General features: G+C 40.2%; 1 protein-coding gene across 9 annotated transcripts in view; it reads left to right on the top strand.

Annotated features, from left to right (window-relative positions):
* Positions 1-13,724, top strand: part of oxr1a (oxidation resistance 1a) — a 188,321-nt gene that overhangs the window by 169,457 nt on the left and 5,140 nt on the right. For 8 of the 9 annotated variants that reach the window (XM_086037172.1, XM_086037171.1, XM_086037177.1 and 5 more), the window contains 4 exons: positions 1,109-1,268; positions 2,994-3,159; positions 11,941-12,021; positions 12,692-12,817. In XM_086037172.1, the coding sequence (XP_085893298.1) occupies positions 1,109-1,268; positions 2,994-3,159; positions 11,941-12,021; positions 12,692-12,817 (533 nt within the window). The remainder of the gene's footprint in view (positions 1-1,108; positions 1,269-2,993; positions 3,160-11,940; positions 12,022-12,691; positions 12,818-13,724) is intronic. The other variant, XM_086037173.1, reaches the window with a different exon arrangement.

Raw genomic sequence — 13,724 nt, 5'->3', positions numbered from 1 at the left:
AAACTCTTTGGACGGCGCTTCACAATGCAAATGGACAGTGACCCAAAGCATACCACGAAAGCAACCCAAGAATTTTTAAAGGCAAAGAATTGGAATGTTCTCCAACGGCCAAGTCAATCACCTGACCTGAATCCGATTGAACGTGCATTTCACTTGCTGAAGACAAAAGTGAAAGGAAAATGCCCAAAGAACAAGCAGGAGCTATAGACAGCTCCAGCAGAGGCATGGCAGAGCATCAGCAGAGACGAAACGCCAGTGTCTGGTGATGTCCATGGGTTCGAGACTCAAGGCTGTCCTTGACTGCAAAGGATTTGCAACAGAGTATTGAAAAGTGACAATCTGCTTTATGATTGTTAGTTTGTCCGATTACTTTTGGTCCCTTAAAAAGGTGAAGGCACATATATAATGTGTTGTAATTCCTCCACCGTTCTCTTAATTTGAATGTAAATACCCACAAATTAAAGCTCAGTCTGCACTTAAAGCACATCTCCATTGCTTCATTTCAAATCTATTGTGGTGTTGTACAAAGCTGGAATGCTGAAAATTGTGTCAATGTGCAAAGATTTATGGACCTGACTGTACCCTCCATTCTGCGCACAGCATTCCACACAACTAATAGGAGCAACCTCAGAAGACGAGCTGTACTTATACAGAAACTATGATGCCTATATGCAGATTGTTGTTGTTGTTTTTTGTCCGTCTGTCATGCCATGCTCAACCAGTAGCCCAAGATATGTACTAGTGTAACGTTCCTGGCATTGCGATCTCGCTCATTGTCCTACGAAAGTAATAATGATAATTTAAGTATTATATTATAGACACCAGTCTGTGCTACTATAAATTGTGTGCTAGTCCTTTATTCTGGTCCTTATGAGCTTCTGGTACAGAATGACAAATGTCAGATGAAGTATAGCCAGTAAATTGAAGATGGAAGATTACATCTTGTAAGAATATACAATTAAGGAGATGTGGTAATATATCTTATCTAGATGAAACATTTATCAAAAGTCTAATCCATGCAAATTAATTTATCATTGCAGTTAATAGACCTCTTTTAATTTAAAATAGTCCCGTTTTGCTTTTCATTTGGCTTTTCTTCCTTGTCTAGGATCTGCAGAGAGAAGGACGAGCCACTCACACAAGTTCCTTTGTCTGCGGGTGGGGAAACCTATGAAGAAGACGTTTGTTTCCAATGCCAGCGCATCCATGCAGCAGTATGCCCAACAGGGCAAGAAGCACGAGTACTGGTTTGCTGTGCCACAGGAGAGGTCAACATACATCTTTGTTCATTTAGAAATGAACCGTTATACAGTATCTGTTTTGTGCTAAGCTGTATGAAGCGCAAGTTTTTAAAAAACGCATACAGCGGGGATAGGAAACAGCTGCGAAAAAAGTATAATTGAAAAGCTTTTTTTTTTAAATGTCAAAAAAATGCTCTAAGATGTGTTTCCCATGACAACAGGGCTCCCCCGCCGCAATTTAAAAAGCTGCAAATAGGTGAATCCACCTGTGCCGAACTGCGAGTATGCGGGGGTGTGCTTTATATTGAATAAAGGCTTAGTTCACTGAACACTCTTAATGATTTAGCTTCATTTAAATCACTTCAAACGTATTCTGCCAAAAACGGTATAATAGAAAAGGAAATCTGAGATAAAAACTTAACCTAACTTGCATTGCAACAAGCTGTATGTGTGAACCAGCAGTTGAAGTTTGTCATACTTTTCATTCTTGAGTCATGACAGGGAGCTCTTTCCCTTCGCTAATCACATTTGAATCAGACAAGCATCCGTGTCATTTTTTTTTTCATTTTTTTTTTTTTTAAGTCATGGTTCCATTAACTGCTTCTCGGTTATGCAACATTATGAGTGCGGGACTCTGCACTGAAATCCCCCTCACATTTTTATTCGGAATTTAAGAAGTCTACCCTAGTCTGTTGTTCTGCGCCACAGGTTGCCTAGCTACAGCATTTCCCACCCGGAAAACCGTTTTCCAGTGTGCCGCTCGTACAGATAACAGCTAAGCGACATTTCAGGTTCAAAGCCAGCTTTGAATGGCGGCCTTATAGCTCTTTCGCTTTTCATTGCACTGCAATTAGTGTGTGTGGGGAGTGCTGCTAAGGTGAACGGGTGGACAACCGAACGGCTCATAAACTCTCTGTAATCTGACCTAGATGGGGGGGGGAGAGGCGCAGGATGTGTCTTTAAGTAATTTTGCAATGGTGTAGTGAGAGAGGGTGGTCGACTGGTTAGCATGTCCGCCTCACAGTTCAGACGTCGTGGGTTCGATCCCGGCTCCCGCCTCCCTGTGTGGAGTTTGCATGTTCTCCCCGTGCCTGCGTGGTACTCCAGTTTCCTCCCACATTCCAAAAACATGCATGGTAATTTGATTGGACTCTCTAAATTGCCCCTAGGTGTGATTGTGAGTACGAGTCGTTGTTTGTCTTTGTGTGCCCTGCGGTTGGCTGGCAACCAATTCAGGGTGTCCCCCGCCTACTGCCCGAAGACGGCTGGGATAGGCTCCAGCACGCCCCGCGACCCTTGTGAGGATAAGCGGTATGGATAATGGATGGATGGATGTAGGGAGTAAGTGAGGTTATGAATGAGCCATGGGCTACCAAGACACTGAATACAGCTGAGATACGTTCACGCAATTGGTAAAATATTGCGCGATTTAGAAAGTGCATACCGGTACAGCATATTTTATATTTCAATTTTTTACAGTCATAGATGAAGGCTGGAGTAGTCAGCAACACCGTGTGGTGGATTATTTCATGTCATACAAAGATTCTTTTTCAAAAATTTCAAACCAGACAAGGCATTTTTAATAGCCATTACATATATTTTACAATAAATGATAAATGTTTTATGTAATAAGATATATGTTGTATTGTTCAGTATTTATTATGCACCATTATGATTATTTGTTCTATTTTGGAGGCGTTTCGAGAAAACAAATTGCCTCTGGAATTGATTTTCTGGATTTGTCCCTCCTAGGTCGGACCACCTTTATGTGTTCTTCATGCAGTGGAGCCCAGATATGTATGGTGAGGGGGTCAGAGGGATGGGACAAGAACCTGGATTTATGGTTGTCAAGAAGTACGAGGTGTCAGAAAGTGCCGTGGACGAGCCCATCACTGACCTCAATGTCAAAGAATGGGAGGTAGGCTCTTCCACTTAACTTGCCTCATGTGTGCTTTTTGTGTTTTATTGACTTGGTTTATTCAGTTCTTCACTATTTATTAATCCATCATCTGTGAAACCAAAATCATCCCTTGTACTGTAAACTACATTATGTGTCAAATGAAATTTTCACACTTGAGTCAGTTTGCTTTCATGATGCAATGCTCAGTGTAAATTGTAAACTGCTTCTGTATTTTGCATTAGTGTGAACTACATCATTTGTTGATTTGATTGTAATTTTTATGTGAATTTTTGTGAACACGTGTTTTATGTATGCCATGTGAACACTTGCTTTGCTTGGAATCACACATTCTGAACTTCCAACCAAAGTGTTTTGCATGTTTGTGCAATTGTTTACTATTCTCAGTGTATTGTCGCTATTGTTGGTCAGCATTCGGCAACCTATTTTTGCCGAATGGACACCGGCCAACATGCTTATGCATTATTTACAAAAATGCCGTGAAATACGAAATGTGCTATGAAAGTTATAATTTAGAGATTTCAACTTTTTGGATTCTTGATTTTCTCACAGTATATCATTTCTGAAGGTGAAAATGTTGCAAGGGGAAAGAAATTGTGTTGTCTTTCAATATGTAGCTCGCAGAGTGAATTGGAAATTAGTCCAATTAAAGTGTTTGTAAAATGTAATCCAGGATCACAGAAAGAAGAAAACTTTCAATGGGAATGAATATTTTTACTGGGTTGTATGTGTTCTATTTTAATAATAACTAAAGGCAGGTAGGCAGGTACGCAGGGACTGAGTATTTGGGAAGTGTAACTTCTACAGATGTGGTAGAACAACAATTTTGTCAAAATCGTTTCTATGCATTTGATGTTTTACAACAAAAGGTAGACAATGTGAAATGCCGAGTATGCAGCAACCTGGCTGAGGCTGCACGCACCGGTGTTACTGTGGCTTTAATCTGTTCAGTATTTCGAGGGGGTTACAATATTTCTAACCAATGGCGTGCAGTTTCTATTTTTATCCCATGTTGTAATTGGCGTTCAGCGATGTCACTCTTATGGTATTGCGTGAGGACACCTTCAAAAAAATGTCTATTTAAGTGCAGACTGTAAGGTTGCCAGGGCACAACCCCTCAATGCCTCTCTCGGGTGTCCCACAATCCGCACGGGGAGTTAGATGATCTGTGATGTGACTTTGTGTTTTTAACCTCGCCCTGGAAGCAAGACATGTTTTCTAGGAGGGTGAAGGGCCAAGAGAAACGACTGGCACCTAAGTATACATGTGTATGTTCCTTGTATTTTTTACTTCATGTATATGCGTTCTACCTTCTTCGTGCGTACGCTTTTAACGCTGATGTCGTGGTTCGAGAGCCACGCTAGCTTGCTAGCGAAGCTAACTAGCCCGCTAGCAAATGAGCCGGTTTTTGTTGTGTCACTTTTGTAGAAAAAGTGGTCGCTCGTGTTTAGGGGCCGCGTTATCTGTCTCAGTCATCACAGCGAATCCACACGCGAGAGCTGTCAGAAAGTTTGTTGAGCAAGCGGGCAGCTATGACATAATTGAGCCCATTGACTATGCTCCGATGTTGCCGGGAGCTTGGAAGTTGTCTTTGGTTTGGATTTCCTCAAACGCTTGCGCAGGACAATTGCCTACCTATCACACAGTTGAATATGAACGTTACTATACAATGTTATGAATTAGATGGAGTACAAATTGGCGTCGTCAAGACAGGTTAAACGCTTTCAGAGTGATTCACGGCTAAACTTTGACTTTGCATGTAAACAAACCCGTCTGGGTGTCAACCGAACAAGTGTGTGGCTCGGATTCCGGTTTAGATGTGCATTTTTATTCCTTAACTGTGCCACATGATGGCTGTGTTGTGTTAGTGATTCCTTGTTGTTGTTTGCCTAATCCGTTGTAGAAGCTTGTGAAACATCATCTCCTTAAATTGCTTGTGACCTTCAGCTCTAATGACACTTTTTCATGGTAGCGAAAACCTTTTTCTGCATCAGGGTTCTTTCACCAGAGTTTATTTCCTCTGATAAACATGCTAAAGATCTCATTGTTAAGTGAAGTTCATTTCAGAAGTGATCGGTAAATAGATTTTGTATTTTTTTAATGATGGAAATAAATTGAATGTTTCAAGATGAGAAATACAGTAAATGTTATGAATAAGCAAGTTTTTACACTGCTGGTCAATTGCTATTTTATATATATATATATATATATATATATATATATATATATATATATAATATAATATAATATAATATAATATAATATAATATAATATATATATATATATATATATATATATAATATATATATATAATATATATTTTTTTTTTAGGCAGAGCTGGGCAGTCCGTCCCTGGGCCGGACCATTCGTCCCAGCTGAATGTCCATTTTTGGGGCGGACGGGTGGGGCGGTGACAATTTTTTTAAAACCGGCTGGCCTAAGCATGGCTGGAAGTTGATTTTAGTCCGGCCCTTATGCGTGTGACGTGCTCGCAAGGCGGCCAAAAATCATCTCAGCCTACTCGGTGAAAGGCTTCTTTTTAAGGCTTCTTTCTACTCCCGCGTCGGCGCGAGCGACAACTGCTGTTATAGGGATTATGGTATTGCCCCCTATTGTAATGGTATGCCCCAGTTGCAGGTGGGAGGCGCGGGTTACGTGATGTGACAATGAGGAAATACAAACACGCTTGAGCGCACGTTGCTGTCTCACATGTTGCGATGACATACAGTTTCCCACACGGAGACGGATGTGCCACGCAGCTCGTTGCTGCTGCTGCAAAGTCCCATCACTCAAAGTAAACAAGCTACTCACCCACGTTCCCCCATAGCCGCCACCTTCCAGATCGTTTTCGCAATAAAATTAAATGCATTGTCTAGTCATCCCTTTATGGTTGTAGCAGGCACGATATGCATTGCTGTCGCTGTCTGTTTGAAGCGACGCCCCCCCCCCGACTTGTTTCAAAACAATTTGTGTCCACGGGTATATTCAGACGCTAGCACATCAAGGTGGAGTTCATGAACTTTTTCTGGCGTTCACTACTTTCGGAAATACGCCATAGCAAACCTGCAGTGTATAGTGGTTTGCTGGTATGCTTTTATTTTGAAGGCCGGGATGGAGGGGAAGTGTGCAAAATAAATAAGTAACTTGACTACGACTTCTGCGACTTCTTCTACGACTCTTCTCTATAATTATTGGACCCAAATAATTATACAATACGACAAATCCAACCCCGGGGCACGCAATGCAAGGAAGCACGCAGTTGGGTAAATACTACTGGTGCATTTGAAGCGTGTCCACAGCGGGTTCGAATAGTAAATTAGCCAGCTAATGATCCTTAAAAAGCCTCTGCCGTTAGCGTCTCTCCCGCAGCGACGTCAATCACGGACGTTTTTTTTTTTTTTTTTTTTTGATCGGGGGGCGGAATGGGGCGGGGGCCGACAATATTTATGAATATGGCCGGAGAGGCGTGGCCGGAACGGTACCCAAGTCAATGGAGGGTCGCGGCCGGACCGGCAAAAAATGGTCAATTGCCCAGCTCTGATATTAGGGCTATACGATGTTGGAAAAAATGATATTGCGATTTTTGGGGCGGGTGCGATATATTGCAATATATATATATTGCGATGTTAAAAATAGAATTTTCACCAGATTACTTGAATAAATTTGTTTGGGAATAATTTGGTTAACTCATCATGACATCATTGTATTCATACAATATCGTTTAATCCAGACTAAGGGGGGGTACATCTGTGAATGATGATTGCTGGATACAAAAGGGATCACAGAGGTCATGTCTCTGTAACATAATCGATTATTTAACATTGTATTTCACACTTCAATGTAGACAGCGGCAAAATATTAAACATATTTTAAACAAAAAAATAAAAAGAGCAGGTGCACTAGACCCTTGAGTCATTTAAAAAAATATAAGAAAATAAAATACCTCTAAAGCAGCAGCAGAGTTATAAACACCTTTAAACTAAACTATAAAATATTGAAAAATTAAAAAGCAGGTGTACTAGTGCCTGAGTTGTTTACAAAAATATAACATTAAGATAAAACCTTTGTGAAACAGCAGCAAAGTTGTAAACAAATTAGAACAAAACTATTGAAACTTAAAGAGCAGGTGCAAGATAAAACCTTTGTGAAACAGCAGCAAAGTTGTAAACAAATTAGAACAAAACTATTGAAACTTAAAGAGCAGGTGCATCAGTCCCATGAGTTGTTCACAAAAATATAACAATAACTAAAACTGTAAAACATATTGCATCCGTGATTTGTTGGTGCTGTTTGGACTTATTATCATAAGGAGATATGCTAGCGAAGGCGTCGGTAATTGTTTTTTGAGTCGATGAAGTTTCATCTCGGGTCCCACTCATACAGGGGCTTGTGACTGCGATTGCAGCAACAACGGCAAGGCACTGTTGGCAAATGATGTTTTGTTGTTCTGAATCTTCCTTTTTATAGCCGAAATACGTTCATATTTTGGATGTTGACATTCTTTTGGGGACTAAATCCACTGCCGCTTTTGCAGCTGTCGTCTCATCCTTGAGTGTTTTCACGGCAGACAGCAGTCGGTGTGAGAGTCGAGGGGGGGGGGCCGCTTGCTGATTTTTTTTTTTTAAGCAAAACAATAGTTTGCGTGTTCTAAGAAAAAAATTAAATTAAATATATATATATACATATACACACACAATTTTTTTGTATCGTTTTTTGGCTTGGTGATAGGAAAATTAGTTACAGTGAACCCCTGTTTATCAAGGGGAATATGTTCCAAACAAAACCACGATAGGTAACTCTGCGAAATAGAGGCCATTTACATTTTATCCCTCTCAATACATTTGAATATTTCTTAGCAACTGTTCTCACACTCTTGCTTCCAAATAACAGGCAAAGTATGCTTGCTTTGAGCTGTTTGTCACGCCCACTTGAAGTTTCCTTTAAAACTGACACATAAAACAAAAGAAAATTAAACATTCTTTAGGTGAAGTTTACTTTAAAACTGAAACAGGAAATTAAATTCAATTAAGCATTGTATATTTAAACACCAAACTGTTAAACCAAACAACATAATTTAGTCTAACAAAAGACTGACATCTCAGTGCCAACATATGATACAAAACGTCTAGATGGGCTAACACAAATTAGTATTTATATTAGAGTAATTATAAACCTTTAAACGACCGCTACTGTAATACGCTAAGAGCAGCAACAAATACAAACAGCATGCAACAAGACTCACGACTTTGAAGAGTTCTGAACTTAATTGTAAACATTGACCCATAGAGACGTGTACAATATGTGACGTGTTTCGTAACGTTGCTAAGCATTAAAGTTTACCTGTAATAAAGTGTTGAGAAAAAACATGAATGTGTGAACTTAATATCTGATTAATCGGCCAGCCAATTAAATCTGCTAATTATGGCTCTTCAAACATGGGCCAGAATGATCTGTGAAATGGCCAATGTTTGCCGATTTGTTTTTACCTTTATGTACTCAAACAACTTATAGTAGTTCTACAGAGCTAAGACTGGTTTCATTATGTATTACACATAAATCTTAAATATAATGAAATTATCAACAAAACATTGATAAGGTCATTCAACACAAAGCAAATCTTAATTTTTACAAGCAAGGCTTTTGTGTCCAATGGCAGTTTTTTGGCAAGGAATTGCACTGGGTGTCTCTATTACTATCAAATATATCTCTGCAAACACTCAGAAAGCACCAGAACAAAATAACGCATAGACTAGAAGGTGGCACAGGAGTGGATTTTCACTTCTGTCCCATCCCACTTCCACAGAAAAAGTCCAAATAAAATCCTGTCCCGTCCCATCCTGTTGAAAATGATTCCCATCCCGTCCTGCTCCCGTTCAGCATGACTCCCACTCTCGCACTGCTCCTATTTTGGAGGTCAGCCACAGTTTAAAAAAAAAAACTAAAGTCGCTCATTCATTGTACAGTTTGTCGCCTCCTTTCTTCTACTGGACTCTGAGGATTTTTTTTTTTTTCTTAATGTATAATCTCGCTCCCGTAATCTTTTCATCCCGTACCTTCCCAATCCTGTGATTAAAGGTAAAGGTATGATGTTCATTATCTTGCGGGATTAGGGTTAGGCCTGGCCCTAATTAAATATATCACCGATCTGAATTTGTCGTCCGAGAAAGACATAGATAGTCATTGTCGCATGCACTTGGTGGTCTTCATTAAATGATGGAACTGTAACGATTATTAACTCGAGGTAAATTGTACCATGGTGATAGACTGTTGACATGACAGGAGTGCCTGCAATGAGCTGCACATGAAGTAAGGCTCAGATGCATTTCTTATCAGAATGGTAGTTAGCTCCCTTTAACTGCATTATTGGCAGTTGTAAAGAGAGTGCTTGTCACCAACAAAGAAATTACTAATGGGCAACAAACATTGGCGGGTTCTCTAAGCAGTGTATGTGTGACTGTTGTGACAGGGTTTGTTCTCCTGCAATACACCAGGCTATAAAGTTCAATATGTTGCGGGAGTCGACGTTTTAGCCTGTTTCTGCTTGTGATTGTGTTGTGGCAGAACAGAAACGGTGTCCTGCTGGAGTTGCCCGCATGGGTTGTAACTTTGTTGGACTCAGGCCATGCTTAGAAGGTCACCATGTTATTCTGTCTGGACTCTGGATTGTGTGCTTAAATGGCCAGGGGCTTAGGTGGATGAAATCGGCCAGACATAAAATGCTTTTTTTCCAGGACTAAAGTTTTGTCTGTTAGTGCAGACCAACTAATTTTTGTCTGGTCAGTAAGGTGTTGGAAAATTGTGTGTTAGATTTTTACCAAAGTGGAAGATAAACAAGCAAAAACATTTTTAAAGCCGTATTTACACTGGGCATCCAGTTCTCAATTATAACTCAGTGCCCAAATCCTCTTCTATAAAAAAAAACAGTTTTATTTACATCTACCTTTGAATGACTGACATTCCATGAACAAATACTGCATTATTCCTTGCACCTCTGTTGAAAGCTGCTTTCTTTATTTAATTAATTTATTCAAATAATTTAATTTATTTCATCCACGTACCCCTACCTCTTGCTGATATTTTTCATCTTTTTTATCTATTCCGTTTTCTTATCTTTTTATCTTTTGTACACGAGTGTATACGTCATCAATCAAGAGTATTTCGATGGTATCAGGCTCAGCATGACGGGGTTTGGTCGATATGTCCGTTTTCACATCACATTGGCTGATGTCCAGTTCATATCAGATTTCATGCTACCTATTGTATTCTGTGCACAGATTGAGGCCTGATTGTAATGAGGATATCTGATGCTTTGTTTTTTTCTGTCCCTACCAACCTCCCCCTTACCCAAACCGAGCCAAACTGGAGAGCATAAAACTCTTCACTTGAATAATGTACTGTAGTGTACATCCTACAGACAAACCTTGATTGTATATAATTGTTGACTGTAAAAATAATTTCACATTTTCTAATATTTGGCTGAATTTACCACACACGGACTCAGTTTGGATATCTTACCAAGGAGAAAAACGCATGCAATCAAGCATCCTTTGATTGGAATCAGGCTGAAAGTATGTTTTTGCAGAATATATGGACAGCTGGGCTTGAATTGTTTAATTTGTTACATAAAAATAAGTCTTGACACACTACGCCATAGTCCAGACATATGACGATGGCAGATTGTTGTTACATGTACTAAATAGCCAGTACTTGCCAAAAGTTCCTTCAGCGTTGCTGCATTTTGTCTTGTCAGCCTCCCTGTCCAATTTTTTTCTCGTCTTGACCAATTTTGGAGGGACATAAAGTTCTTGATGTCACTCTTGCGCAAAACATTCTCTTCTTTGCTCCGTGGTATAGTTAATGCCTTGGAAATTCTTTAGTCCCATTCTCCTGACTGATAGCTATAAACAGTGAGATCCCTCAGATTCTTTGGAAGCTTTCAGCGGGGAGCAAACCATGGCGCCGGAAGACGTGACAACAAAAATGAAAAGACAATCCTGCTAGATAGCCAAACTTGATTTTGGGTTAATCAGTGGCACTTTAATTGGTGGCAGACTGCTGCTGACTCCCATTTCACAGGAGTTTGAATGTGCTTGGTTATTTGTGAACAGAGCCACATCCCAAGTTAGTAGAGGGTGTGCACACTTGTACAACCGATCTCAGTTGTTTATTTTTAGTTCTCTAAATGATTTTTTTTTTTTTTTTCCCAATTGAGGGGTACGGGTTGTATGTAGATCACAAAAGTTTTGGGAATAATATATCTTTGTCTCTATTTATATCACACAAACCTGACAGTTGAGCAGGGGTGTGTAGAGTTTTTATATTCGCTGTAGCAGCTCTCTCATGGACTTTTCTCATGTAGAGTTGTACAGGTGAAGCAGGGCGACCTCAGCAAAATATTGAATGTAAATGTACCCATGAACAGATTCCTCATCCAGAAGTGACTGTCCTATATTGATATGGTAGTTTCTTTTTCAAGTGGAGTAGTTGTTTCATCGCATTGGTTGTCGAGTTGGATTAGCGTGTCTTTCCGTAGTCTTGTCAGAGCAGTAGTTTTGTATAATCTTTTAACTATTTTAACGACATCCTCAATTGATCCTTTGTATTACACAAACATGCAAAATGAACCCAGAAAATTCCCCCATCGCTTTGTTCCACTTAAGTCCAGACCCGTTGATCGCAGTGCTTCATGCACATATGGGACTTCAGAAGCCCTTCGTCATTGCCAGTAATAGACCTGGCAGCGTTTTATGTTCTACCTGTTCCTGTCTTTGTACTACCAGGTAGTGTCTATGACGGAGTACCACCGTCGGATCGATGCTCTAAACAGCGAAGATCTACGTTCGCTCTGCAAAAGACTTCAGGTGCCCCCGACCAGCTCTGTCTGCCCTCCCGCCCACTCTATAATGTGGCCAGCCTTGCTACTGTCCCTGCCAACACAGTCGGCTTTAGACTCCAGCAGACTGCACACTCCGGCATTTGCCACTGTTGCACACAAATGCATTTGCAAACCAAATTCTGTCACTGCTTTGATTAGAAAATATTTCGCTACGTTTTTTTGAAGCGCATACTTATTCAAACCACGTATGAAATAACTTCCAGAGCCTTTGAAAACATCGCCTGGGCGCAGAGAACTTGGTTTGTTTTGACTGTCAAGGTTTTGTCATGACTGTCGTCTTATCTTCTCATGACAGGCTTTCCTTCCCAATGTTTCCAAGCAGTCTGCGTACAAGCTAGTTATTACTAGCTATTTTGTTAAATGCGCATACTTTAAAGGTGCGCTTTATATTTGACACACAAATGTGGTCAAGGAAATTAATTGCATTGGAAAGCTGTGTTGGATGTTCAGATGAGCTCTTCCTAACTCATCTACAGTAGATTACCTCCTAGTCCAATTAGCTGTACCTGAAGTAAATGTCGAGGTCCTGAAACAATGGTGAGCTGTCCCATCCATCTCCCAAGTACTTGTTGGAATCTGGGAACTTTATCCTTATTGGTGATGTGCATTGCACTGACTGTTTGTTGTTGTTGTAGATCACTACCAAAGAGGAGGTGAACTCCAAGCATGACACGTCCATCAAAACGGAACTGGAGCCTGAAACATTCAAACCAAACCTCAGAGAGCCAAGTGATCTCCTGGAGGCCGATCAAATTGAGAAGGTATAGTGCCTGCTGCAGCTTCACGAAGTACACAAACATCAGCTCAGAACTGTGAGCAAAGTAGGACACTGTAGAATCTCCCAAGTAACATAACGTCTTCTAAGAAAGCCGGGTTTTCTTTGGATTTGTAAGCAAAGGTTCACATGGGAATGAATAAAAATAAAGTCCAATTCCAATGAAGCTGGAACATTGTGTAAGAAGTAAGTAAAAACAGAATGCAATGATTTGTAAATCTCCACCTTTATTCACTTGAATACGCTACAAAAACACAATATGTCATGTAATTGTAGGTGGAATTCTTTCCCATTCTTGTTTGATGTACAACTACAGTTGCTCAACAGTCAAGGGTCTCTGTTGTCGTATTTTGCGCATCATAATGCGCCACTCATTTTCAATGGGAGACAGGTCTGGACTGCAGGCAGGCCAGTCTAGTACCCACACTCTTACTACGTAGCCATGCTGTTGTAGCACGTGCAGAATTTGGCCCAGAATTGTTTTACTGAACTAACCAGGAATGTCACTGGAAAAGACGTTGCTTGGATGGCAGTATGTGTCGCTCCAAAACAAGTTACTCATGTCATGGGCATTAACACACCCCCATACCATCACAGATGTTTTTTGGGGTTTTTTTTTAACGTTGTGCTAACAACAATTGGGCTGGTCCTTTTCCTCTTTTATCTGGAGGACACGATGTCCAAGATTTCCGAAAACTGTTTAAAATGTGGACTCGTCAGACCATAGCACATTTTTCTACTTTGTGTCAGTCAGTTTGAACATTAAATGTCATGTCGTTGTAGTGTATTCAATTGAATATAGGTTGAGGATTTGCATATCATTGTTTTCTATTTTAATACACGTTTTAGACATCCCGTTTTGTAGGAAAATGAATAAATGTTCAACAGTCAAT

This window comes from Filicampus tigris, chromosome 8 (genome assembly GCF_054856515.1).
Source record: "Filicampus tigris isolate MCC_2025a chromosome 8, RoL_Ftig_1.0, whole genome shotgun sequence".
Classification (NCBI taxonomy): Eukaryota; Metazoa; Chordata; class Actinopteri; order Syngnathiformes; family Syngnathidae; genus Filicampus; species Filicampus tigris.
The sequence above is the reverse complement of the archived record's forward strand: the minus strand, read 5'-3'. Positions and strand labels throughout refer to the sequence as shown.